This window comes from Gambusia affinis, linkage group LG13 (assembly GCF_019740435.1).
Source record: "Gambusia affinis linkage group LG13, SWU_Gaff_1.0, whole genome shotgun sequence".
Taxonomy (NCBI): Eukaryota; Metazoa; Chordata; class Actinopteri; order Cyprinodontiformes; family Poeciliidae; genus Gambusia; species Gambusia affinis.
Window position 1 is genome coordinate 8,783,667 of NC_057880.1, and position 27,491 is coordinate 8,811,157.

The following is a 27,491-nucleotide window of genomic DNA, read 5'->3' on the forward strand; positions in this document are numbered from 1 at the left end:
ATCGCGGATACAAGCGGTCGAAATGGGTTTTCTCCGTAGGGTGTCTGGGCTCTCCCGTAGAGATAGGGTGAGAAGCTCAGTCATCCGGGACGGACTCAGAGTAGAGCCGCTGCTCCTTCACGTCGAGAGGGGCCAGTTGAGGTGGCTCGGGCATCTGGTCAGGATGCCTCCTGGACGCCTCCCTGGTGAGGTGTTCCGGGCAAGTCCCACCAGGAGGAGAACCCGGGGAAGACCCAGGACACGCTGGAGGGACTATGTCTTTCGGCTGGCCTGGGAACGCCTTGGGATTCCTCCGGAGGAGCTGGAAGAAGTGGCTGGGAGAGGGAAGTCTGGGCCTCCCTTCTGAAGCTGCTACCCCCGCGATCCGACCCCGGATAAGCGGAAGAAGATGGATGGATGGATGGATGGAAAGAAATAAGCAATTATCTTTTTTAAATTAATTAATCTTTTTCCCCAAAATCATTTTTGGCAAAAAATGACTTTAGGTCATCAGTCACATATTGTGATTTCTATCACTAAACTGCTCACAGTATCCACATTTAATCAAATTTTAAAACTTATTGATATTTATTGATGCTCTCATTGAATAATCAGTGGAGAGAGTAGAAAAGCTAACAATCACGAGAATACGTGGGGTTTTAAACATCATTAATTAGGATTTATCACGACAGCAACAAATCAACAACCTTATCACAGTAAGAAATTTATCCCAATAAATGATAAACAGTGTGATTAATGCCCACTCCTGACTGAATCCGACAGGTAGCCTTAAATGCCTAACGTCTCCTTTTCTCCTGCAGTGGACCTCGGAGCCATACGAGAGCATAGACGCGTCCAACTCCAACGCCGCCGTGACGGTGAGAGAGGGCGGCCAGTCGAGCGATCAAGGCTTCAGCCAGGGACTGGACAAGACCCAGGAGGAATCTGCGTCTGCTTCAGCAGCTCCGGAGCCAGCTGATCAAAAGGCTGTCTGAGAAGAGATAGAGGACTGTGTGGGAAGTAACACATGCATACAGAATACAGAGAGAAAAAGAGATAGAGAGCAAGAGAGAGAGAGAGAGCACCCATGCACACAAACCTGCCTTCTCCCTTTATCCTCAGCATGTGGTCTCACCTTGTCGTTTGAATGTAAAGTCTGAAAAAACAAATCTCTGATCTGGTTGATGAAATAAATACATTTTTGAATGAAACTGCCTTAATTATCATTGCTGGACTAAAAATGAAGCTTCGCATTGCCTAATGTTGTATCTAAGGCTTAAACAGTTCAATTTATGCAACTCTGTTGTTTCTCAAAGGAAGTTGGACTGTGAGTTGTCTTCTAGAATAATTCCTGTGGGTTTATTTTTATTTTTTAAGCCTGTCAGATAATAGCCCGCCGTGTAGCAGCATGCCATGTTCCTGCATCCATTATCACTTCTAATCCCCTGGGACTTGTTGATGGGACTGCAGTATATCTAATACAGCCTGATGGGAGGGAGGTCTGGAATGAAAAGCTTTCAAATGACTGAGGATTACACTTGACATTTGTTCGCATATATCAATATTAATATGAAAAAGTTTACATAACGGTAATGTTGTGGAAAACTGCACCATAGATGAGGTGCAATGTTTGTTTTCAGGGTCCCGTACTTACAATTTTCTATTGCTCCTTGGTCGCTAGTAGAAATATATACAGTGTTGGGGATATTTCTTGACAATCCCTGTGAATATGTGCAAAGAGCCTTAAAATCAATTAATGCTTAATAGCAGCTACATAAAACATTTCACAAGGTTGCTATTGCTCGTTCCTCTTTGCCTCTGCAGCAGGTTTTATGGTCTGGAGACTGAGATGGTCATGGAAGAAGGGGGTTTTGCATGAAATGAACAATTTCTATTTTGATTTTAATTTGTGTTTTGGATGATTATCCTGCCAAATTATCCAATAGCATTAATACTTTTTTTTATTTTTATAGAATGCAGTAGATTTTTCTATTCTATTTCAAGCAGTTCAGAAGTCATGCAATCTAACTAAATTCCCCGGGTCTTTGGATATGGAACTTAACAAACCATGAATTTTGGTTCGTTCACCAGAAAATCCCCCAGGAGAATGTCTGGCCATCAGTTCCAGACTTTGACCTCAGGTAAGCTGAGGTCATGATCTGAAACGTGATCTGGAGTGGCCTAGTCAATGAACGGACTTGAATCTAATTGGGAATGCTGAGGCGCGATCTTACAAAGGTCGTTCACACACAAAAACCCTCCAATGTGGCCGAGGTAAAACAACTCTGCAAAGACGAGAGGGGGAAAACATTACTCCACAGCGATGTTTGCCGTCAACACGACCAGGTTGGTTTGAATAGCTTTCATATTTACAAAAAATAAATAAATTGTATTTACTCGGGTTGTCTTTGTCTGCTGATCTAATTTGGATGACACTGAAGACGTTTAAATGCAGCAAAAATAAAACGTCTTCAGGGACAAATCATGTTTTTCAAAACATTACAGTGTTGCACACAAAAGTAAAAAATAAAATAAAATGAGCTAAATATATGACATACATTTCCAGTATCAACCATTAAAAAAAAAAACCCACCCAATCACATTTGGCAAAAATCTATTTATAAACTCTTTATTGTAAGTTGTTACAATTAGATTTCTCTCTCTAGCAGCACTATTCAAATTACATATATTCAAGGGCAGTAACCATAGACTGTAGTTCTCTCTTAATGCAAGATGTCATCATGTAAACAAAGACAGACACAGAAGATAAGTAGAGTAAAATGTACCACAACATGGGCAAGATGCTAATGTGACAATAACTCATGTAAGGTTCAAAGGACGACTTTTGTGTTTTTTGAGACACAAAATGCGACTGGTCCAGCACACAAAGAAATCAGAAATGGTGTACAGCATCTTCTTACAGTTTTTTTGTTTGTTTGTTTTGTTGGAAACGGTGCGATCACCTGCCACCTGTATGAGGCGTGTTGCAAAATGCCCGTCACCGGTGTACAGAGGTCGGTGGAGGGACGGTTCAGAGAAACCAAACAAACCCGTGACAGCCAACTAAGTAGGACGTGTTACAGGATTATTTTAGTGCAACAGAACTTGCGATTAAACATTCCAACAATTTCTTTTGACCTCTTTACATTATATCCAAAGACACGTTATAAATATGGCACATTATATCCACCGAGAAGTGCTGATCCTGTACTTTGCTGGATAGTTATAGTGCCCACACAAAAAAAAACAAAAAAACAATTTTGACTTTCCAAGCCGTTCTCTTTTGTAACTTTTACATTACTCAACAACTTTTTCTATATTTTTTGAATAACATTTTTGCAAAAGTGCTCATTTAAGCTCCAAGTCAAACGAAGGCCAAGCTAGCAGCTAGTTAGCTCAGCTCACCTTGATCAGTCAGGGGACAAAGTTGAATAATTTTACAGCCACAAATCATACAATTATTTCTGGATAGCTAATTCTTGTCCAAACGAAACAGAACAAATAAAAATTGGCTTACAAAGTGAGTACAGACGTTTAAGGTGACTAGCTTTAGCTTGCTAGCTTTGAGGCTAGCAACCCGCTGCTAGCTTCTCTTTATATGTAGAAATCTGATTTAATTTGCTTCTCTAACTCCCCTCTGTTACGTTTCCACACCAGTGTGACAACTGTTTCTTTTACAACAACTTTAACAGTGAATGTTTTTTTAAATTTTATGTTATATCTAGATGTCTACTAACACTGGAGTGCAAATAATATCCAAACTGCACTATCATGCATGGGTTTGCCAATACTAACCTAATTTAGAAGAGTGTATAAGTCATGTAAAGCTAAATGTTTTGAACTGTTTTCACACTTAGCTTTTGTAGCACAGCGTTATGTTGCTGCTCGATGAGGGTAAATGAGTCTGCTCAATGCTACAGTTCCAAGCAGATTTTCAGTTTTCTGTACATCTCAAAGTCATGATGAACAGCAATAAAATTGTGGAGCAACACAAACCCTGAATAGTAGGAGCACAGTGCTTTGAGATGTTATCAGCATGACTCAAATATGTGTGTCTATAGAGACTACTGTCTTTTTTTTTTAATCTATAAATTTTACTTCTGAAAATCTATCAAATGTCAGTTGATATTTAAAATATACAGCTGTGTTCAAAACAATAGCCGGCCAACATTGCTAACCAGCTCAATCCCATAACACAGAGAGATTAACTTTATGGTGTGTTCATCCCAATCTACAGACTCAAAGTAATCTACCAGTAAGCTAACATGATGTTTGTAAGGCAAAACCTAAAAGAAAGACAAAGGCCTTGCAGTAGTGGAATGTAGTCCAATCATCTGAAGTTGGTCAACTTCATTCAACACAGATCTGGAGCCATTCCAGAAATTGTTGTTCCAGAACTTCACATTAGTTCAGTTAGCCAAAGGAAAGCTAAATCCTCAAAAAGTCTATCTGTATGATTCGCCCGCTTCCTGTAGAGTAGAGTAATAACAAATGTGATAGTTTTGTTCTCATTTGAAATCACAGGTGCAGTGCATGTCATTGTACGAAAAATAAAATGTATTACAAATATTTTGAGATCTACTCATTTTTCTTCAACAAACTATTATTTTGAACACAACTGTAAATGACCACAAAGATCCAAAATGTCTTCATTTGCATAAACAAAACAATCAGTTTTTTAGTTTCCAAGTGTTGTAAAGTAGCCAGGGAATTCTTGTGAGACAGAAATCTCGATCAAACGTTCCTGTCTCGGAAAAGCTCTTTGAATCATGCATGTGACAACAGCCGAAGACTGTAGATCATTTAAAAAAAACAAACAAACAAAGAGGGTCATTACATCATTCTGGCAATTCATGAAACACTCGAAACTATAATTAAGTACCCATAGCTGTCTCTATTAGTCAAACATACTAGAAGAAAAATATGAACCTCTTAAAAGAGTTTCTCATATTTTGAAATGTCTGCATACTGCAGTACTGGAATACATACTCATACAGTATCGTTTATAGCAAATAACTGAATTATTTCATTTATTTAGCACAAAGCATGCTGAATAGAAAAAAGTGTCACTTTTAAAATAGTCTGAAGTGACTCGTCTTTTCAATGTTCTCGTCCGCAGCTTGTTCCTTGACAGCTGCGGTCTATCTACAAAGGCATGACAAAAACCAAGAAGTTTAGGCATCTAAATCAATAAAGAGAAAAGTGATTGCCTTAAACTGTTCCTAGCCAACTTCAAGGAGCACCTACACAGATGTGACCTCTTCCCTAAAGAAGCACAAGCGCCTCAGGAAGAGGCACCAAAAAGACCGGATGAGGGAGCGGGTACTCGTGCACGAGGGACACAGCATCAGCGTCGTCGCTTTTGTTGGGGGGTTTTTTGCTGCTAAATGGGGCCGTTTCCGCCTCGACTGCTTTCAGTGATGTCATGTATGACACCATGCTTTTAAGACATGGCAAAAAAAACATAAAAAATAATGAAAGTGAGGACCTGACACACAGAAAGTGAGACAGAACGAGGTCTTGAGGTCTGTTGTAAAGCATAAAGAGGCACTGTACCCAACTGAGGGAAAACCCGAACCGCCGTCAGTCAACAAGCTTGTCCTTTGATAGCCATGGGTATGCTCTGTTAGATAAAAAGAAATTAAACTGGTTTTGCTTTGTTGTTGTTTTGGTTGGAGGTCAAGCGAAAACTCACCTCCCAACCTTCGAAGTCAAATAAATAGTAAATAAATAAAAGCGACGTTAGGTGCTAACTTGACACAAGGTGAATGAGACTGGTTTAAAACAAGTAGAAATAACCTGAATCCGCTCCATTATCAACGCTACTGTATCAACACAGTGATAGTCTAAGTGGATGTGGCTACGAGAAGAAGAAGAAAGAAAGAAGTTGGCACCGTTTGCTGATGATGCTGTGCTGCTCTGGTTTGGTTACAAAGTCACAACAAATGTGCAGTGTGTGCTGGCAGACACCAAGGTTAAAAAAGAAAAAGTTTATTTAAAAAAAAACTACAATTTTATTAAATGGAAAGTGGGGATTTTTTAAAAATTATATTTATTTAGTTTATGCGACTTATGGACAGTGTTCATATCCATTACTGCACCACTTGCCCATTTCCCAGATTTGTTTCAGGTCAGCCCTTCAAAGTGAGACTAGGTAACTTAAAGTAGCCTAGTACCTAAAAATATTGGTAAATGTCCAATTAGAACCAATTCATTAATTTGCAGATAAAGGTGACTGTAGTAAAGTGCTGCTTTTATAAAAGGATTATTCCTAAACTATGTTTTAAAATGTTAATACTGACCATATGATTTTGGCGTTGGGGTCATTTTGACTAGTTGGGTTGCCTTGGATATAAAACAAAGATGTCTCCCAATGAGACATCTTTGTCTCTCTATTATTGGGAGACAATTATTATTGTCTCCCAATGAGACAATAATAATATTGTCTCATTGGGAGACAATATTATTATTGTCTCCCAATGAAAGCTCAGCACTGCAAATGTTTCAATTTGTATTCGCATTGGAAACATTTTTTTGCACAAGCAATCTCCATTCGCTTTGAAGGAATGGGTAAATAAAACTAGCTGCCAGCGCCACTCTGTGGCTAACTTAACGTAGACTTATGGAGTCTAGTGCAGCCGTGGGCTCCTCAGACATGGCCTAGTTCAAGAAAATGTTATAACAATACGATCGGGCTAGAAATTGATCGATAGGGGAGGAAGTCGGGCACCACTGACTGTGTTGTTGAGGGTTGCTATAACCTCAAACAGCGAAACTCCACAGAAGAATTTGGAATCCTTGGAAACTAGGGTGTAATATAAAATATAAAATATAAAGAACCTAATATGCAATTCAGTTTCATTCTAAAAGTGGCTTGAGTGTTTTTATGATTATTGTCATGTTAAAGCAATTACTATAAAAATATATACTGGTTGAAGTGTGTGGGATACAAAATGGAAGTAACTGGGGCAGAATGGCAACGTGAGTACACAAAATGGAGGAGGGACAGATTGGCCACAAAAGGTCACATGGTCTTACTTAAAAAAAAAGAAAAAAAAAGAAAAGATGTTACACTGAACGTGACAATAATAAGACCTAGACGACCTAAATACACGTATGACCTCCCAGCCTGGGAGTCAGTGTGTTGGTGAAGGTGATAGTGTGGTTGCTCCTCACATAAATACGTTTTTCAGTCAGGCAATCCTGCACAGTTCAGCTACTGAAGTCGTAGCCTGAGCGACGAGAGCTTTCCCGAAAGTCGACTACAGACTGCTGCGTCGCACCAAAACCTCAGCGCCCGGCCGCTCGACGTCAAGACAACACGTTAAAAGTTCTTTTAAATAAGGTTTCTTTTTTTTTTCTTTTTTAAAATCATCATAAAAGGCATAAACTCTCTTCTGTCTATATTACTTGTTTATAAGAGTACATTTTTGCTGAACAGGATTGAAGAAAACCAGCGAAGGGCAATGTAAACCATGGTCCGTCTAACACAGCTGAGAGGAGCGCCGGCGCGCCCTCTCCGAACTCGCCCACAGTAACAGATTTGCATAGGCAAAAATGGGATTAGCCCTTAAAACAGTGGATTCCTGAATTCTTTATAGAGATGCAAAATCTAGTTCAGCTCAACACAATTCAAAGCAAACATACACATAAACAAAAATAATATTCAGGATTATCATGTCGACTAGGCCCAGGCTTCTCTTCTACCTCTCTGGTTCATTTACACAGAGTTGTTTACAGTGTTAGGCTTCAAGTAGATCTAAAAAAAACAGCTTGTACATTGACAACTAGATGTGAAATAAATTAACCAACATGAGAGGTAGTGAAACACCTATAAAAATGTTTGTCTTTTCTTAAATATACAAGAAAAAAAAAAAAAAAACTGTCAGTAAGGCCAAAGCTTTGCAGACCTCCAATCCCTGTCAGGACACTTCAGCTCTCAACCTTTTTGTTTTTTTAATTATTATTATTATTATTTTTTATTATCATCATTATTATTATTTCTCGTCCGTAAAACCAAAGCCATGTCTCAAACGCTATCTCACATGGAATCCATTGGGAAAATAAAAAAAAAATCTGAACTCATTTCACATCATGATCATTGCTTGTAAAAATCCACCATCGCAATGCAGGCATTAAAAACAAAATTCAAACAACCACGTGCACTTCTCCCGCTGTGGAAAAGTTGGAATAAATTAGAGAACGACAGCAGCAGAAGCTAAGGTTTCTGCTCACTTGTGTCCTTGTTGTGAAACACCGTCAAGTTTCAAACCGGCTGGCTATTAAACTCCCCCCGCCGCTAGGTGACACGTGACACGTCTCATTGTTTATGAATGTAAACTCGGTTTGATTGCACCATAATTTCGCTGTCTGGTTCCTGGTGAGACATTCTTGTGTTAGTTAATATATAGAAAACATACAAGTGTACTTGCGCAGAGTGGCCAGCAGGAGCCAGGAATGGCTGAGACGAAAAGCTACCGCAGGTTTTGACATTTTTCTACAGAAACGAGTTTCGCACGTGAAACCTGACCTTTACCGTCAGATTTATTTATTTATTTAAAATACAAATTCTTCGATTCATTTGCCTTTCATGATCAACGGGGCGCATGCATGTGCACAGCTCATCACTCGCGCAATCAAGCAACATCAGTCACGATCTGGTGGAAATCAGGTTCATCTGGATCGGCGAAAGTCTAGAAAGTGTTCTGTGTAATTCATGTGGACCAGAAACACAACGAGGCTCAGATTCTTCCCTCCCGAGGCATGGGCCGGTCTTTGGGGTTAAGGTAACCCAAAGAGGTCAACAACGCCGACCTGGGCCAGAAGAAATGTTGGCCTTACTGGAGCTTTCTCTGGTTATATAACATAGAGTACTGTCCCTCTCCCACCTGTGGCTGAGCATAGAAAGTTAGACGTCTTCTGTTTTTTCCCTTGCCACACAACTTTGGATGTTGGGAGACAAATTGTTAATACGCAGGCAGATAGCCTCATTAATAAACAAACTGTGCCATATTCTGTTACAATAAGAAGTTGAAAAATGCTACTAAATTTAGCAGGCCTTTTTTTTTCTTCTAAAAAAAACAAACAACAACAACAACAACAAAAAACTGCTTGATGTATCAAAATAAATAAATGTTAGGAAATTTTTTTTTATAATTGCAGCAATCAAAAGTTTACTGCATACCTGAAGCTGCACAACATATTAAATCACAATCATGCTCACAAGGTCAAAGAGTGACTGGATCAGACTAAGTGTTTCACTCTTCATGCACTGAATTGCTCCTTTCTGGTGACGTTTTTGTCCACTCAGATTGACTTTCACAGATTTCTTTTGTCCACACCTGATGAACCACTTACAGCGTCAAGTTCAGGAAGAGCGTTGGGGACTTTGTGGTGACGGAAAAGAAATCATGACGTGTAACGTTCAACGATAAAACTGCAATGTCAGCCTTCCCTAAAAAAACCACCCGGCCTTCGTCGTGTTTTTTTCCACGGCAGCGGAAATAAACTGAAGGAAACGGTTGCCGTTGGACGTACTTGCGTTAGATTTTTCGTGTTAATACTGTCAAAGCGCGGTTATTGTACCGGCCCATGCCTAACCCTCACTAATCGGAAGCAAATGTCTCTTTACAGCAGATCCACATTGGCAGGAGAACATCAAGTAGTTAGAGAAGGCGTCAACATGGACGCCTCTGTGTGAGAGCGGTGTCACCGATACGTTTAGCACTGCCTGGTTCCGCACATCCATCAAATCAACGGACACAGAGGCTCGTTGTAATAAAACTGCGTATAATACGCCGCACTCATGCAACGTCTACTGAAGATCCACAGGTAACAACAAAGTTTCTGTTTAAATGTTCACATTATTTAAAAGAAAACAAACAAACAAACAAAAAAACAGTGTCCATTGTATGTTGAACATGTTAACAGGACATTTGGCAACTTAACTTTCCTATTCCTGTTCGGTGTTTGATTGTGTCTCATCCACGCACGCACACACACTCACACACATTTATAAGTGCATGCTGTTCAAGTCAGGTTAGAAAAACAGACCAGAGTGTGTGAGGGCTGGCAGTGGGAGGGAAGATTAGCACAAGCATCCTATCATCTGCTCGTCTACAGCACGCTTAAACCGTTTTGGCTTAAGGTGAAAAAGGCTTGTGTGGAGCAAGACTACGCAGATTTCTTTGCTAGCCTGGGATTGTAGCGTTTCAGCATTATTAAACCAGCCCTCTGAAAAATGCAGACCCATTAAAAATAATAAAATAAAATAAAATAAATAAATCTGAAACCTCTTCCCAGGACTTTTGAAGTCCCATTTGGCACCCAGTTAAGCAATCCTCTTAAAATCCAACACCTCCTGGTCTAAAGCTGAAGCCTTTCAAAGGCCGGGGTTAAAAAAAAAGAAAAAAAAAAAGCTCACGTGTTTACGCCTGCACCGAAGGAAATTGCTACCGTTTTCCTACCCATGATTCTCAGCTCCTCTAGACAACGTAAGGTTTATTTTTGTTTTCGCCATTTGCAGTTTTGGCCCAAACTTGGCACCTGTGCTTCTCAAGCTGTAGGGGGTTTGTTGAGCAGGCGAGAGAAAGAGGGAGGGATTAAAAAAAAAAAAAAAAGTATGGGAGGTAGGGATTGTTCGACAAACTGTGGTTGCTTCACAGCAAATCTGCGGCAGCGCTTCTGCCGCCTTCCTTTACGCGTAAAGGCATAGTGATTTTTTTTTTTCTCAGCGGAGCGAAGTTTGTGAGTTATATAATGTTAGAAGTAGCTGCCCAACCACAATCCTAGCCCTTACTTCTCCCGGTTACATGAAGGAAAACGCTGGACGGACAAGAAGAAGGGCTGGAGAGAGCAGCTTTTACATCTCATAAAAACTGCAGTATTGGTAAAACTGACATACCTTTTTTTTTCCCTTCGCTGAGCGTATAGCCAGTAAGAGCCAGCCTTAGTACCTCTCGGAAAAGTTTGCAGTCCGCGGCTTATATTGTCAAGCTACAATAAAGACAGAGAGAGGGTGATAGAAAAAGAGAGAGAGAGAGAGAGAGCTGCATGCAGAGAGAGCCGATGCTTCAACTGGTTAAAAAGGCAAAGATTCTCCCACTCCAACCAACCATTGGGTGTCATGTTTGGACAGTGAGGAGGTGTAAAACAGAAAAAAAAAACAACGGGGATGTGGGACGACGGCCGACAAGTAAGGACAAAGCAGTAAAGTGAGGGTAAAGAAAGAATGAGGTTCGATTATTACAGTACGGGAACAGTGGGTTTGTCCTTCACGTCTCTCTCCTTCTCTGTGTCCTCACCACCTGAGGAGTCCTTGTCCACGCTCAACCGACGCATCGGGTCGGCCGTTCAAACCGACCGCTGGCGAGGACGGAGTCGGCCGCTCGAATCAAGCGAAACAGCACAGATTGCTAGCAAAACAATCACTGGCCAGCAATAATGGTCTCAAAGCGACCAATTAACCAGCCAGCAAAGGCCGACCTAGCTCCAGTGAACAACTGGATAGAAATTGCTTAAAAAATATAAATAAATAAAAAAAAAAACACAAACAAACAAACAAAAAATAACTCGACCAGCTGTCTTGGATGTTATTTAAGATTGTTTTTGTTTTCTTTTTTTTTCCCCTGTCAGAACAGAGAGAGACTTTGCTTATTTTCTTCCAAACCTGACTTCTGGCACCGTAGTAGCATTTGAAGTTTTTAAGTAGTAGTCTCATTGGCGTACGTTGGCAATGACGAACGGTGGCGAGGTTTAGGTGTCGAGGCAGGTGCGCCTCCTGCTGTCCAGGAGGTCTCTGTAAACGGAGGAGTTGAGGAAACGGGGGAAGGAGTCCCGGTGCATCAGGGTGTAGATCTGGAGCTGGGCCTCCTCGTACATCGTGTTGCTAGGCTCCGTCAAGCTCTGGTTTATTCCTTCTCTGACCCGAGAGTCCAGACTCACCTGGAGTAAGGAGACGACACGGGTTATTCATCTGCACCGGCGATCCCCGGTGCTCTTCACTGAGACACACACAGCGGCCCACCTCTTTGGGCGACAATATAGAGACGTAATCTTCGTATATAATCCTGGCCTTCTCATCCACCACCGAGGGGCTGGTCTCCTTTTTCAACTCTTCGCAGGCCAACCAGAAAAGCAGGTTGTCCTCGCTGTACTCGGAGCGCAGGAAGTCTCGGAAGATCTCTCGGCCCTCCAGCGAGCGCAGCATCATCTCGAAGCTCCGTGACCACGACAGCAACTCTTCTAAACTGGGACGTCTGTGGTGGGAGGGACAAGCGGCCGCAGGTTAGGGAAGAAAAACGGAACAGAGATATAAAAACGCACGACAACGGCGCCGGACTGCACTCACTGTTCTTCAGCAGCTTCAATACTGTCCATCTTGGTGCAGGTCTGCCGTTCGGTCCTCTCAATTCTGTCTTCATTCCTGTTGAGTACACAAAGTAGAAATCATGGCAAGCAGCTAAATAATTGAATTGTCCATTTTTGGAACGAATAAAGTTGTTTTGACTTGATTTAAACAAGCACCAAAGCTTATATCCAGCAGGTCAAATATTAAAATTCACTTAATTTGTCAGGGGAAAGCAGTTTTCTGTATTTTAATGATATCACAAAAGTTACACCACAGTGAGAGAAATAAGCTTTAGATGTATGTTTGCCCCCATAAAGAAATGAAAAGTCTCCGTTTAGTAGTTTTATTTTAATGTGTAGAAACAGAATCTAAACCAAAAGTCCAGAAAAATCACATTGCATTGAATTAATTGTTAATGACATAAGACCCCAATGTACATGCTCGATCCACGTAATGACCAGCCAGTCAATTTGCAACTTTCAAGTGTTTTTCTGGAGTTTGTTTTATATTTTTGTCTGTTGAATTAGATATCGGAGTCTCTTTATTGTTTTGAAAAAGGGGAAACTTACAAATTCAGCCGGGCATGAAATAATTGTTTCTCCAAAATCTTTTTCTTCTCTCTTCTCTTATGACTATATGGTTTAGAGCTTTTCAGAATAAGACGTTACGGAGGCAAAATATGTCATATTTCGGCTGCTATGTCACTCTGCCCAATTGTCTATGGCCTCAGCCTATCACAACACTTGTTGTGGTCCAAAATTCATAATTCTTTTCCCATATTTTACTAATGCTTTTTCTTTTTTTTTTCTGAAAATATGACTTGGGCAATTAGGCTACAAGGCTAACGAAACATAACAACGTTCTTTCATTGATTGAAAATGTCAATGAACACCCAAGTGCAGTAAAAGTATTAAACATCTGTTAGCTCTGGGGTGAAACAAATTATAAGCACTTATTTGAGGAATCTCAAAGATTTATCGGAATGGATTTGCTGAACAGATATTTACTGTCAGATTGAAGTGCAGACATTTTCTGCATTTATTGGAGGAAACTTGCAGTGGGAAAAGGCACCTGCGCTCCATCAGCTTTATTCAAATCGACAAGTTGGACGGATGGAAAGCACGGTCTCTTTGGGTTGCTAGTCACTCTGAGGGGTTGCAACATTTTACAGCGTCTCTCCTTCCAGAACAGGTCCAAACTTTAGTCTGTGCAGGAAGCACAGAAAATACAATTTGAAGGCATCTAAAGAAGACTTCAGTGGAAGACAGAGTTTCCTTCACGGATTGCTGCTCAGCTAGAGATTATTTCCGTCATGCAGGCTTACATTTAAGCACATTTGCACCGTGCGACTGTGCGGTGTAGATGAAAGAGATAACAGTTTTAAATACACGACCGGCATTCAACATGGGCAGATTAAAGAGACGGCTCAACAATCCTGACACCGAGACAAAAGTGCAGCAGCAAACATTGGGTTTTTCACCTACCAACAGATCGTAATCCTTAATCGTTATGACTTCGGGCTTTTTCAAGGATCTTTTTCTGGAGCCCACTAGATCCCATTAACAAAAATGTTGAAATTGTGCCATTTATCATTTGAAACCTGCAGTGACGATGACTGCAGGAGGCAGTATTACAGGATCCCCAACCACTAAAACATACTTGCTCTTACATTTAGTCAAGATCTTGTTCAACTCTCAATAAATGTAACTCAAGTCAAGCAGAGTGTCTCAGTTCTAGCACGAGGTAAAGGATGGAGCGGTAAGTCTACATATCGGTCGCCTAACAAATTAAGCTAATTTAAAAAATTTTTTCAAAAGGCACAGAGCGGTACCGCATCGCTTGGGCTGTGTGGACATGAAAACACAGCAGCCTTGTGTTGACCAAATGGCAACAGTCAGTTCTCAAAGAGACGGTCAGCAGTGGGTCAGCAGGACAAATCATGAGTCTGCCAGTTGGTCAGTAATTATAAGAAGGATACAAATACTTTGAATATGGAATTTTCTTTAAGGAAAATGTACATAATAAATAAAAACCTAGTAAATCTTTGATTTGCATATCTTGGCAGGTTAAGGTAGCCATATAAGGAATACCTTTATTTTACTGTGGCACATTTTGTTATATGAATGAAGGTCATAATTTTCTGTTTTCTGTGTGAACACCTAGTGTGTGAACAATATGTTGTTTGTAAAAACTATTATTAATTTCAAGCAGTTTTTTAAAATTATTTTTATGCATATAGTTTGTATTAATTTCTACAAAATGTACTTTAATCCTTAAATAGTTATATGTTTATTTTGAACATTCTGAACTGAATCAATTAGTTGTGTCACAACTTAATTATTACTGTCATCATGTTCCTTCTAAGCTTCCAAAACAACATTATTCCCAGAAGAGGCCATAGGTGGCAACAGGAAGAACAAATGTCCAAATTGATAGACTGAAAAATATGTTATTTTAAGCAAAAAACAATAATAGATGTATAACTTGGATGTCAACTAAAGTTAGCTTAATCTGACCTTACAAGTTCAAAAAGTGATCAAAAACTTTCCGTCGTCACAACGGACCTTTGGCAAACAAACAAACAAACAAACAAAAAATGTTGGTGTGTTCTTAATCTCTTAAATTAACGGGAGGTTCTAAAAATTACCAGCGAAATCACCACAATTCCAAATGCAAAAATTTATTAGAGATTTTGATCCAAATTAACGTGAGTATATTCTAACTAACTGCCTAAGGATAAAAGCTACATTGATAGTTATGATTTACAAATGGCCACTGCATTTCTTTTTGATTTGTCCTCGTTTATTTCAGCTTTACTCTTATAATCAACTCCATGACCCCAAGAAGTCTGACTTTATTCTCAAAGTCTAAAGAATAAAGAGTTAAATGCGTAATTCTGAATGATTTCTCTCTTTAAACGACCACAACAGTCCGGCTGCTGGCTTCGTTCTCCTGTTCTGGCTGCAGTTAATTACCAGTGGACACAAACAATCGAGTTTCAGCGTCTGTCTTTGTGTAAATACGGCAAACAACGCGGCAGCCTCTCTGTCTATCGTAGCTCAGTCACACTTGAGAAACCACAGTGTAACACACCGAGGAGTCTATTTTTGGTCTTTCCATGGAGGATCTTTCCTTCCTCTTGCTGTCTCTTGTCAAAGTCCCCATTGTGCAGCAGCAATGGGCTAAGCCAGCCGCAGCCCCCCGGCGCCCTCACAATACGGCTAAATACACAGGCTGTTCTTCACAGCTGTTTTGCATGTGATTGGGGATGGAAATAGAAGACACCCTGACCAGATAAGGTCCTTGTGCAAGACTGTGTGAGGATGCTCTCTCTGTGTGACCCTTTAAAATCCTCCTTAGCATTTAAGCCTCCAAAACTCAAACTCCTCTGACTCAAAAGGCTCGTCTCAACCACTCGCCTGAGCAAGAAGCGTCGGCGCCCGGCGTGATCGGAGATTTACATGCAGGCTTTGCTAAACTCTTGCGCAACAAATTCTGCAGAGTTAAATCAACACTACGCCCAGTCTATATGGTCCTTTTCAGAATTGGCACTAATTTAACTCTTACAGAGTTATTTCAACAAGAGTCCGAGTAGTTATAAATATTTCAAGTGATAAAATTACTCAATTTCTTGGTGAAATAATCTGAGAGAGTTAAATTAACAGCAATTCTGATAAGGACCAATAGTGTTGATTTAACGCTGCAGAATTTGCCGTGTAAGGTGAGAAAAGCAAATTATCCCTGTCGGGCCGCCGGCCGAAACAGCAAATAAAACATATGTGTTACTGTGGAATTTGTTTTTCTAGGCTGACTTTTGGGAGAGCCGCCACCGGCGCTCGGCTGGGAAAGGCACAGCGGACTCACAGTCCGCAGAAGCTGCGACCACTTCAGATGAAGTGGCGTGAAAGAAGCAGAGCATTCACCATTCACTGCCTGAAAACAATGTTTCATTCACTCCGCTCTCCTGGCAGGAGCCGAGCCACGGTCAGGCAGTTGGAGGAGCTTCGGATCAGCTCAAGAGTTTCTGGTGCCTTGCTCAGAGGCAGCGCGCTGCCGTCGAGGTTGTGCAATTTTAAGGCCTGTGGTCAAGTTTGTTCCGATTTGGATTTTTAAAACGGCACAGAAAATTAGGGTTTAATGGTCAATGAATCTACCCGTAAACGTAAGTCGAGCAGCTGAACAAACGACTTCACTCAGTCATTAATCATTTCACCAAAAAAAATAAATAAAATAGTAACCAAAATACCGAGGGTGTGTACAGTGTTCCATACGCTGATAGACCTTTTGGGAAATGCTGGATTGTAAGACTTTCAAAATAAGAAGAGGCTCTTTTTACTTCTAAAGAAAATAAACAGAATAAACCAATATTTGGTCCTAAAACAACAATTTACCCACACATTTTATTTTTATTAATCTACAGAATAACTACGGTAGGGCCTTTATGCATTCATTTCAATTACTTGACAACACAGATTTTAATGCGATTTTAAATGTTTTTAACTCAATTAACGGGTTGATTGTTCCGGCTGGAACTGTTGTACTTGCTCGTTTCTGGTAAGCCCATGAATCTGACACACGGGCGACATCTGCAAACAGCAGCGATGGACGACAAAGTCCCTTCTCTTGGCCCGCTGTGGGCTCATTTTTGCTCCAAAACACAATCTGATGAGACGCTGGAATAGACTATTGTGTGTACGCTGGATATAACAGCACTTTGCACCAATATGATGGTTGAATGACAAGATTAAAAACAATAATTATCTCCGTTGTTGAGCTCTTTTGTCCATTTATTCAACAATTTAGCGGCCAAAAGGGCTTTTGAACTGAAAATGTTGCTTATTTTGTTAAAATATGGTTCTCACAGTCAGGAGTCTCGGTTCAAACACAGGAATATACTTTGATCTAAACCATTTAAACTGTAGCTCTTGTCGGAGGGTGAACAGGTCATCTGCCCTGCATTTAGCTCCCTTTCTCTTCTTATTGACCTCTGTGGTATCCCCCACAACATATGTGACGAACATATGTCAACTTAATCATGTAAATATGAGTGTGCAGGTGCCTGTCTCTGATTGGTTCCTAGAAGACGACAGAGATAACCAATTTGTGGCCTCCCAGAGGTGATGGAAATAAAAGCTGCTGATGCGGACTTCCTGCCATCCATCCTCAGCTCGTCTCAACTGGCCACACTGTTCGTTAACATCATGTAACGTTCTGGAGTTTGTAGGAGTGAGCTGCCGTTTCTGTTTCCTTAGTTTTCTCGTGGTTTTCTTCACTGCTATCATGTAGGGAGGTAAGTTTTTGTCATTTGGTTTATTTACTTTTAATTAGGAAAGTTGGTTAACATTCAGATAGTTTCCTTTTGTTTGTTGTTTTCGGCATTAGCTCTCTCTGAAGCCATACGCTCCACTTGTTGTAACATCTCAATCAAAAATACATCTTTTTAAAATAAATAACATTATAAAATGTTCAACTTCATGCGTGTTGGCTGCTTGGGATCTAAAGAGGATGGTTCCTTCTCATGTTATGATCTGGCCACCCCTAGACGGGTCAGAACATCATACTGCCACCACCATGTGCTCCCATGGGGCTGGTGATCAGAGTGATGTGCAGGTTTTTTGTTTTTTTCCTCCCCACCAGGGGGTCTTTTTGTGGGCTCTAGTGTACCTTATATGACAGTAGGCTGACAGGAAGGGGGGAAGACATGTGGCAAATGTCACCGGGTCCGGGAATCGAACCCGTGACGGCCGCGTCAAGGACTCAAGGCCTCCAAATGTGGGTGGCACTATCCCCTACGCCACCACAGCACGCCCTTGTTTCTTTTTTTCTTTTTTTTTTAATGAAATGTTCCACAGTGCAGAAATTCAGCCAGGAGTGTTGTTGTTGTTGTTGTTGTTGTGACTTCCTGGAAATGTTGCAAACTTCCCTACACAGCGAGCTAATTTTTACATGTTTTTACATGTTCCATTTGAATGCAAAGTGCACAGATAAAACATGCAGTGCACTCTAAAAATAAAAAAGGTTAAGTCACGACAGGCAGCCTCAGACTGTATCCAACTATTCACTGAAGTTCACGTGTGCGATTCACTGCTATCATGTAGAAATGCAGTTGAAAACTGTTCACAATTTGCCGGGGTAAAGAACTGTCAAAGTGTACTATAATTTAATATTTAAACAGTGAACATGTAGCACTTATAACAATTTCAGAGACAATACTAGTTTGTATATCCACATAATTCCTGGCATGCAGCGACATATTTTCCTGGGTATTTTAAAACTTTTTAAAATCTAATTTAATTGAACTCTTTTCATTATTTAGAACATCCCTATAAAATACAGGCATTTTATGGAATGTGGACAAGTTTTGCGAGGCTTTCTAGATTTAAATTGAAACTCCAACTGTTTCTAAAACAGCCTTGTTGTACTGCTTCCTTCCTTGAATTTACAGTATGTAACCATTGTAAAAAAACAAACAAAAACAACCAATCGGATTTAGGAGGAAGGCCTTAGTGCTGTCAATCATTCAAGTGTATGTGCCAATCAGAACCTCTCCCTTTCTCACTGCTTAACTACAGCTTTTCCCTGTCAGTAGAGCTGGCCATGAGTGATCAGGTTAGTACGCACGGCCACCAATGAAAGAGGATAAACAGCTTTAAGTTGGTTTTTTTTGCCGTTAGCACATTTTGCAGCCCATACCCAAGTACGATGGACAGCGGTAAGACCCTCCTCCTGGCTCCAATTTGTTTTGTTTTTGACCAGGAGCGGTGGAGAAGCTTGATTGTTTTTCTTTTGCTTTTATGGCTTGCTTACCACAGACACTTGCAGCAGCCGCACCAGCAGAGGCAGCAGGTATTCGGTCGAGGCTGTCCAGGGGCCTGAGGTGGGGCCTCGATGTGAGCCGCCTGCCTTTTTCTCATCTCCACTCCACTCACGCTGTGGGGCTTCATGCATGCATGGAACAAACACAGTTGAAACATAACTCAAGAGAGCAGAAACAAATCAACAATCAGGCTCCGCTTTCTCCTCGCTGGACAGCACAAAATAATCCGGGGAGGAAAAATAACAAAGAAAAAAACAAACAAAACTGGAGTGTGTGGATGCACGTTGAGGAGAAAGGCGACGCGCCAGGGAAGGAGGAGGAGGACTGAGAGGATTCCCTTCCTTGTTTGGTACGAGGGCTTTCTGGCATCAGCCCAAGTGTTTCACTCAGCTCTGACACACGCTAAGTGTGCATTTTAATGGGCGCAGACAGAAACAGAGGAACAGGATCTGCATATCACACAAACGGACGGGCACGTGCGCGCCACAAACACACAAGTCGGCGCACATTCGCATTAACCCGTTCGTCTCCAGCTTTCAGCATCCGTCAGAAGATGCGACATCCATCACCGACTGTCTGGAGATAAGAGATGCATGTAAAAGTGCTTTTACAGCGTTGCGCCTTCGTTTTTACTGCAGTTGCCCAACTGATTGTTTTAACTGACACTATCTTTTTTGCCACTTCCGATTTTCTCCGCTAATGCTTTTTGCTCCCTACAGCATGAGATCTTCTTCCCAGTACAAAACACACAAGAACAGCATGTAAAGTAAGCGCCGGGCTTTGTGGTTCAATATCACAGAAAAACTGGCAAACTATTTTTAAATTCTGACTTTATTTCTGTTATTATGCGACACTCCCACTGCATGACCAATGTTCCAGTCCTCCTCATGCCCTTGAACTAAAAATATCATTGCACTTCTGTCAATTTGCCTTGTTAGACCTACTAATACCCAACCTTCTCCTCCCTATCATCGTGTTAACACTCACACAGGTCACAGCACACTCCACACTTATTGGCACCCATGGTAAAGCTATTAAAATGCCTTGAATTTACTTCCCCCCCCCCCTCCTTTCACAAGAGCATTGTGTCCCACAAGAAAGTTTTTCAAAATCCACCACTTAACTGAAGCACATGATTTGTTTTTGGCCCACATCAAGAGATGTTAAGAAAACAGCTGCTCCAACACTTACTGCAACTTTTCTATAACTTTGTTGGGATAATTAGGCTGTGGCTGGCTGATGCTAAGTGAGGTAATTCCAATTGAATGATCTGATTCGCCTGTTTAACTTGTTTCAGCGTTTTCAGCTTTTATTTGGACCACCACCATTGTACCGGAGTGATTTGTTGGCAATCGACGGCATGCTAAAGTAACGTGTGGCGCTTCGCTAGACACAGTTCGACGACTTTCCATCGTATTAAAGGCATCAGTACAACAGCTGAACAGAGACAGAACGTCTTGAATACCTTCAAAATAAGAGTTTGATACATTGGTAACACTTTTTTCATTTTCTACGTTCTGGAGCAGCGCTGAAAGGAGTTTAAAAAAGCGTTTTGAAAAACTCAAACACTTTTCGAACTTTTCAGAAAATCTAATGTCATTTTTAACACTTTAAAAAACAAACAATCTAGGATATCTTTAGCATACATTTTTAACTAAGACTTTTCTTGACAGCGGACCAACACAAGCCACCACAGCAGCAGGAGGATTTTTACACTTGACACAACAAAACTTTGGCCCTTTGTTCTTTTAAAAGCATCTGCTCTGTGCTGATCACTAGATGAGGAGCTGAATTTTACGTTTTGGTGATCCTGCCCTTGAACTTTAAAAATAGAATTGTGTCAAATTGACAATTGTACCTGCTGCCACCATTTGGCATCTCCGGGTAGAAATACAGCGCAGAGATTTTTGAAAGCTACTGAAAATCCAATGTAGATACTTCTCAAACTAGCATTATCTCTAAACACACACAAAAAAATAAAGCAACTATGGTACAGATTCAAAAAAAGAAAAAAAACCTCTTACCTGCAAAGTCATATTTTCCTTATATAGTCCTTAAAAATCCAAATTGCAATAATGGTGTGTATCCATAAAAAAAAGGCTTCTCCTCTTGTTATCATTCCCTCTACTGAGCATAAACACATGTGATATCCCACAATGATCCTACAATGGGAGGTAAGCCTGGCACAGCCTGCCTGATATGCAAAAGCACTCGTCAGACCAGCGGAGCGACCATCAGTTATTCAGCAACCAGGCAGCACAGTGGAAAACAGGCGACTGGATGCAAATGACCGCGAGAGTTCGGCTTTGTTGCAAACCTGGAGCAGAGGCCGCATTGACAGGATATGCAAATATTGGTTGGAAAATACAAACATGCTAAGATGAATGACCAAAAAGGGAGCCACCGAGGCTGCAGCATGGGTATCTTGGTTTGGTTTTCCGCAGAATTCAGATCTATCCCAAAACAAGCTTTTAGATTAGCTTAGAATGTAATGGAAATTTTAATTTCCCTACCTGCTTTTATTTTTTAGCAATAAATGTGTAGGCTGGTTTTACCCTCGTTTGGTGAAATCAGCTGACTTTGAGTTAAATGTTTGTTGCTTTAGAACTTGTTAATGTTTTTTTATTTAGTCTAGCTTACCACATTAACTACTTTTAGTACAAATCAAAAGACTTTCAATATTTTCTAATGCAAGGCAATAAAAACACCTATTAGGCAATATTGGTGGCAACACATCTGAAGTGACCAACAAAAGTATGCACGCAATTTGAACTTTCCTCAATAGCTTACGACTATTAGCTGCAACGTAGGCGTCGTTTATTATTTATTGTGATACATTTTTTAGCACAATAAGATTTTGATTTAATCGTTGTCACAATAAATTACAATTAACGTTTTTTAAAACCCCCTAAAACTGTCAGGATTGTTATTTTTACAATTTTTATCCACCGGTTGTTGAATAGAGGTGTATCAATAAATATGGGGGAATTATGTCTCTACTGTACTTTGCCCATTACTTTGTTTTTTCTTTGTTTCTTGGCCACTAATCCTGGCTGAAAGTATTGAAAATGAAATTTGTAAACATACAGTAAATTTCCCCGCAGCAAAGAAACCGATAAAAAATGTGGAGGAAGTTGTGTTTATTCTTCACTTGGTGGTATTAACTTTGAGACTCAGCTTGATGTTAGAAACGTGCATGTGAAACAAATAATTCACCACATTTCATATTAATTTCTTTATAAAGATTTGTTAACGTCGTTATGTCTATTGTTTTTGTAACTCTGGAAAACAAAATCTTTTAATTACTGGTTATCACAAAAAATACAGTTTAGTTCATTATCAAATGTTATAAACAGAAATATCTGTTACAACTGAGGAAAAAGTTAGGACACCCCGCCTGCTAACAGCTAATTTTACCACTTCTAAATGAAGTAGCTACTGTAAGACTTTTCTTGGAGCCTCTTACCAGTCTCTAAGGTTGGTCTGAGGAAAGTCTGTCATCATCTCTATAAGCTCTGGGTCAGGGGTTGGACTAGGCCGAACACTTTCCACTTTCAGTTCTGATCTTTCTCTATGTTCCCTCTGGCCTTCATGTCTTTTCACCACAACAAAAGTTTCCGTCTTAAACACCAGAAAATGTTTTTTTTTGGGCTGGTTTTAGAATCAGTAAAAACCCAAACGGAAGTACAAAAACATGCAAAACGTGACATTTGCATAACAAGTCTCCTTCAATGTGAACGTAAAAACAAGGAAGTTCAAAGGAAACATGCAAAAGAGTTATAGAGCATAATTATTCTTATCTGAAACAAAAGCACAACACAGAAGTTCGCCTGAGCGGAGCGGCAGCCATGACAAAAAGAAACACTTACCATGAATTAATGAGTTCCTAAACACAGGTCAGACAAAGCAGTCATGGCGTGAGGTAATAGGTTGCTGGGTGGTAGCAAGATGGTTGGCAAAGTGACTGACTGGTGGAGTGTCTCAATGCCCGCTCGGCAAGCGTGCTGGCTGTTGGGCGAGGCGCGGAGCGGTGGGACGAGGCGCGGAGGTACTTGTCACCACGGAGAGGAGGAGAGGTTACTGGTGTCACCATCCCTGACCGATGAGCACAGGAGGGGAACGCGAGAGACGAGGTGAGGTGTGACGACACCTTCTCGCTTGCTTCCCACCGCGTCGGCCTCCTCGGACCTCAACAAAACGGATCCTTCCTAGACTTGAGAGAGCAGCGAATGTGCGGCATCTGAAAAACAGCGGGTGGAGGAGGGTTAATTCGACTTGTTTCAAACTAATAAGATGCAGGATCCAGATTTAGTGGAGCCGAGTCTATTTTTCTCAAATGAATTTGATGAACCAAGAAATCTTGGTTTTGTTTTTACACGCTTAATAAACTTCTTTTTTATATATATATATATATATATTTATGATCTGTTATGTAGTTGCAATCTTGTTGATTTGGGTGCTGAAATGATTTACAAACCAATGTGTCAATTTACAAAGAGAAAACAAGATGAGCCTCTGGTCAGATTGCAAAAAGCTAAATACTTCATGGTCACAAGTTATTAGCATGTGGGGAAACAATTATCTTGTGGCCATGCCTTAATACTGTGTGTTCACAAGATACAAATACTCAAGTCTTCAGCGATCAAGAGGAGGAAATAAAGTTCCACATTTAGCATTTCGCAGCAGAAAGCCACAGGAAGTGCGCTTGCGCTATTTAGATGAAAACGGGGTGGTGCTGAGGGCGGAGGAGCAGAGAGTGATTTACTGATGAATGCTGTTAGCTGCAGTCTGTCCTCTGCAACACCTCCGATCTTTAACCATCATCCTAAAAGTGAGGGTCTCACCGTTTTTGGTCATCATGGGCTTTCGTACTCGTAATTAGGTAATTTCATTCCGTCTTCACTGAAAGCGGGTGTCTGAACGACAATTAAAATCAAAGGTCTCTTGTGAACCAGGTTAAAAGTTGGGGAGAGGAAGTAAAGGTTTTAAAGCGACCAACTACGATTCCTGGTGTTTGACTCTTTTTTTAAATCAGTAATTGACAGAGATCGTTTGGAGGATTTCCCCGGTTTCTCTCTGGGTGAAGGTGCCAGCTGAAATAAGTCCAATATGACAATATTTTTGTCTTCTACGTGGGTGAAAACAGTAGGAGACTTATTTCAGCCAGCTGACCAGCCGTGGACCCGACCCAATTTGAAACAGAAATTATTTAAAACACTGCTACACATAATGCTGGTAATCAATCAAAAGCACTGCGATCCTCCACATAAATCAAACTTTTACTGGATGAGAGAAATATATGGCACCGTACTCGCTTTCTGATTGCGGAAAAAGCAAATCAGTTGTTTTACAAAACCGTGTACAGGGGGGTGCGGTGGTGGTGTAGGGGACAGCGCGACCCATGTTTGGAGGCCTTGAGTCCTCGACGCGGCTGTTGCTGGATCGACTCTCGGACCCGGTGATGTTTGCCGCATGTCTTTCCCCCTTTTCTGTCAGCCTACTTTCATATAAGGGACACTAGAACCCACAAAAGACCCTCTGCAGGGGTGCAAAAAAAACAAAACAAAAAAAACTGTGTACAGACTGTTTTTATCCGACAGGAGAGACCAGTTCACCGTCCACTGTAGGACGGTAACTGTTCCTAACCTGACCACAGCACCCCACTTAGAGAACGCTGAACTGTACCTTTAAGAAAGGTTTTCCAAAACTGAGTCAACCAACACCAGAGGCTTGTTCAGAACTACTAATGTTCTGTTAGGACTAAAAAAAAAACAAAAACAAAAAAACAGACGTATAGTTCACATATCCTCTTCATAACCTATCAAACACTATCTGCACCTTTATTTGTGTGACTTATGGAAACCAACCTTACATGCATCTTTCCTCATCTCCTCTGCTCTACAATAACACAACATGCTGGGTCAGCCCTGTTCCACAGAGAAGACCAAGCCCTGCAAAGAGAGAAGCTTTTATATCTACTGGTGGCAGTTAAAAAAAAAAAAAAAAAACTGGGCTGAAAACAAAGGGTTCTCCTGTATTTTGAGAGCTTTTGAAAAGGGATTTTGCATAGCCGTGTGCAAAGATAGGGTTTTCTCTTTGCATCGCACTTGAGAGACTTTTCCACAGCCAATTTCCAGGAATTAGTCAGCCTCAGAGTGACTTCCTCAAACATGCATCTGCAAAAAAAAGAATGGGGAAAAGTTAAACCAGTGTCGCTAGGAGACTAATGCTGATTGGTTGAGTCGCCCGAGTCGGAGTATATGCAGAGGTTTTAAACTGAAGTGAAAATTTGAATGTCAAATCATTCCCAACTTCAAGACTTTTTAATCACATGCCAGAAAAAGTGCTACAGCGACCCAAATGTTTCCGGTTGTACAGTGAATAAAACTCAGCTCTGCCCCTCCCCCACCTGATGCTGTACACCTCCAGGCCACTGGCTAATTCTGTTAGCTTCTGACTTGCCACCCATCAATCTTAGTAAGGAAAGTGTATATAAGGCACAAGTGGCAAGCTACGAGCAACATGTGTGTAAAACAGCCAATTGGAGGAACTTCTTGAGCAGATAGCTTGACTAATTATCCAGCTGATCTATGATTAATATACACTTGTTACACCATAAAGCAAAGCATAGCAAAAAGGGATACTATTCTGCAGAAGAAGAATTTGAAAACTGTAATAATCAATATTTTATACAAGTTTATCACGCCAGCTTAATATGCCTAAATTGGGTTTTTAGTCATTGGTCACCTGGACCAAAGCACAGCAGAAAATAACAGCAACAATCCTCACTAAACTGAAAAATATGCCAGAAGGACACATCAGGCTTTTAGCAATGCCAAGCATAATTGTTGCTATGAGACCAAACATCACCTGGCATCCTGGGTAATCGCAGGTTCTATAATGTTTTACTGCTACATGTAAACATCCTCAAGTTAAATATCTGCCCCTAACAGTCTGAAACGCGATGATAAGAAAGCTCGCAGTGTTTGCCGTGTTTCAGTGACGGGTACAAGTTAATGGGATTTATAAGGAAGTGTCCCAGGATGCAGTTGCAACATAACCTGTGTTGCTCTGACTCAACACACCCATGGGAAACTGCAGTGTGGGTGTTCCTTCAGCTGTGCACCGCAGGATCTCTCTGTTCCAGTAGATATAAAGAGGGGGGGGGTAAATAATGTCAGACAGCGGCTAAAATCCTCTTCCAATACAGAAACGTGCCAGGATGGTTTATTTCTGACACCCTCAGTGAACTGTCACAGCCGGGAAAAGCCTTTTAAAACAAAAAGGCCCGTGCATATCTTCAGATATGAAGAAGACACGCGCATCGGACCCAGCTTCTACAGGCACTAGCTGCGCTGGCTAGCCTGCTGGTCTGGGTCGCCTGCAGCTGCTCGGACCAACACCGAGAGAGTGGGAGTCTTCCCAGCTGACACTGTCGAGTCACAAAGCAGCCGAAGAGAGAGCTGTTCGGCGCCGACTGTCGCACAGAGGCTCTCCAGAAATCAAACACCACCCACTTTCTCGCTGGCTAGCTTTAGCCCGAGAGCCGCTATCTCTGACAGCGAAAGGAGGTGGAGGCAGCGGTGGCGGCGGCTAACTCTAGTTAGCCCGAACAAGCGGAATCTTACCCCTTTACGCTGGGATGTCACTGTCCTACAGTGATGGGTGTGAAAACGCCGCGTCGCGACGCCTATTTAAAGACATGGCGAACGGGAATCCCGCGGTGTAATCGTGTCCATCGCCGCTGTTTTTCCAGCCATCCGCCCCGCTTCAGCACCGATCTCAGCCGAGCTTCCCTGGATGCACTGCGCAGGCGCGCTGCTGCTGCTGCCGCCGCCGCTGCTCTGTGGCTGCAGTCGGTCAGAGGATGCACCGCTGGGGCTCCACACACACACAGTGTCTGTAACACACACAGGGTCGCTACATCTGCGAGCTCCACGACATCCGCTCTACTACCACCGCCCCCGAAACACACAACATGGTTAGAAAACAATGCTGCATTTATTCCCCTCCATCCGACTGCAGGGACAGTCCAAGACACTTTACTAAATTTAGAAGGTAGGTTTATTCTGGAGGAAACGCATCCTCAGGTTATGAAGATTTTTATGTAATAAAACAAGCTTTAAAAATAGTATCACATACAAATAACTCTTGTTTAAAGACTTTGAAAGCAACTTAGAAATAAAAAAGAAAGTTGAAAATTGTTTCATTTTATAAATAATAACAATAACACTAAAGAACCTTGAGAAAGCAGAAGGAATGAAGTACAATTATGATTATAATACGAACCAATATGAAAACAAATCTTGGAGAATTACTCATGATCATAGTTGGGCAAAAAATTCG

General features: G+C 41.2%; 2 protein-coding genes across 6 annotated transcripts in view; one reads left to right on the forward strand and one right to left on the reverse strand.

Moving 5' to 3' along the window:
• Positions 1–7,045, forward strand: part of pcnx2 (pecanex 2) — a 34,857-nt gene extending 27,812 nt beyond the window's left edge. For all 3 annotated transcript variants that reach the window (XM_044135639.1, XM_044135638.1, XM_044135641.1), the window contains exon 40: positions 801–7,045. In XM_044135639.1, the coding sequence (XP_043991574.1) occupies positions 801–974 (174 nt within the window). In that variant the 3' untranslated portion in view covers positions 975–7,045. The remainder of the gene's footprint in view (positions 1–800) is intronic.
• rgs17 (regulator of G protein signaling 17) lies at positions 2,582–27,491 on the reverse strand. 3 transcript variants are annotated; one of them, XM_044135647.1, is made up of 7 exons: positions 26,774–27,491; positions 25,013–25,321; positions 23,015–23,385; positions 19,136–19,266; positions 12,329–12,403; positions 12,005–12,236; positions 2,582–11,922 (listed from the first exon to the last, which is right to left on the reverse strand). In XM_044135647.1, exons 3-7 carry the CDS (start codon positions 23,015–23,017, stop codon positions 11,734–11,736), a joined length of 630 nt encoding a protein of 209 aa, XP_043991582.1. In that variant the 5' UTR covers positions 23,018–23,385; positions 25,013–25,321; positions 26,774–27,491; the 3' UTR covers positions 2,582–11,733. The 3 variants fall into 3 exon arrangements, with proteins under 3 accessions (XP_043991582.1, XP_043991581.1, XP_043991580.1); XM_044135646.1 differs by lacking the exon at positions 25,013–25,321; XM_044135645.1 differs by lacking the exons at positions 23,015–23,385; positions 25,013–25,321; positions 26,774–27,491 and having other exon boundaries at positions 19,136–22,991.

Excerpts from the sequence above, each read along its gene's own strand:
- rgs17 (XM_044135645.1), bottom strand. The coding sequence starts at position 19,302 with ATGTTTCAACTGTGTTTGTTCCATGCATGCATGAAGCCCCACAGCGTG. Across the intron at positions 12,404-19,135 it reads GGCTGCTGCAAGTGTCTGTG|GAATGAAGACAGAATTGAGA; the intron begins GTAAGCAAGCCA and ends TGTACTCAACAG. Across the intron at positions 11,923-12,004 it reads CTATATTGTCGCCCAAAGAG|GTGAGTCTGGACTCTCGGGT; the intron begins GTGGGCCGCTGT and ends TCCTTACTCCAG.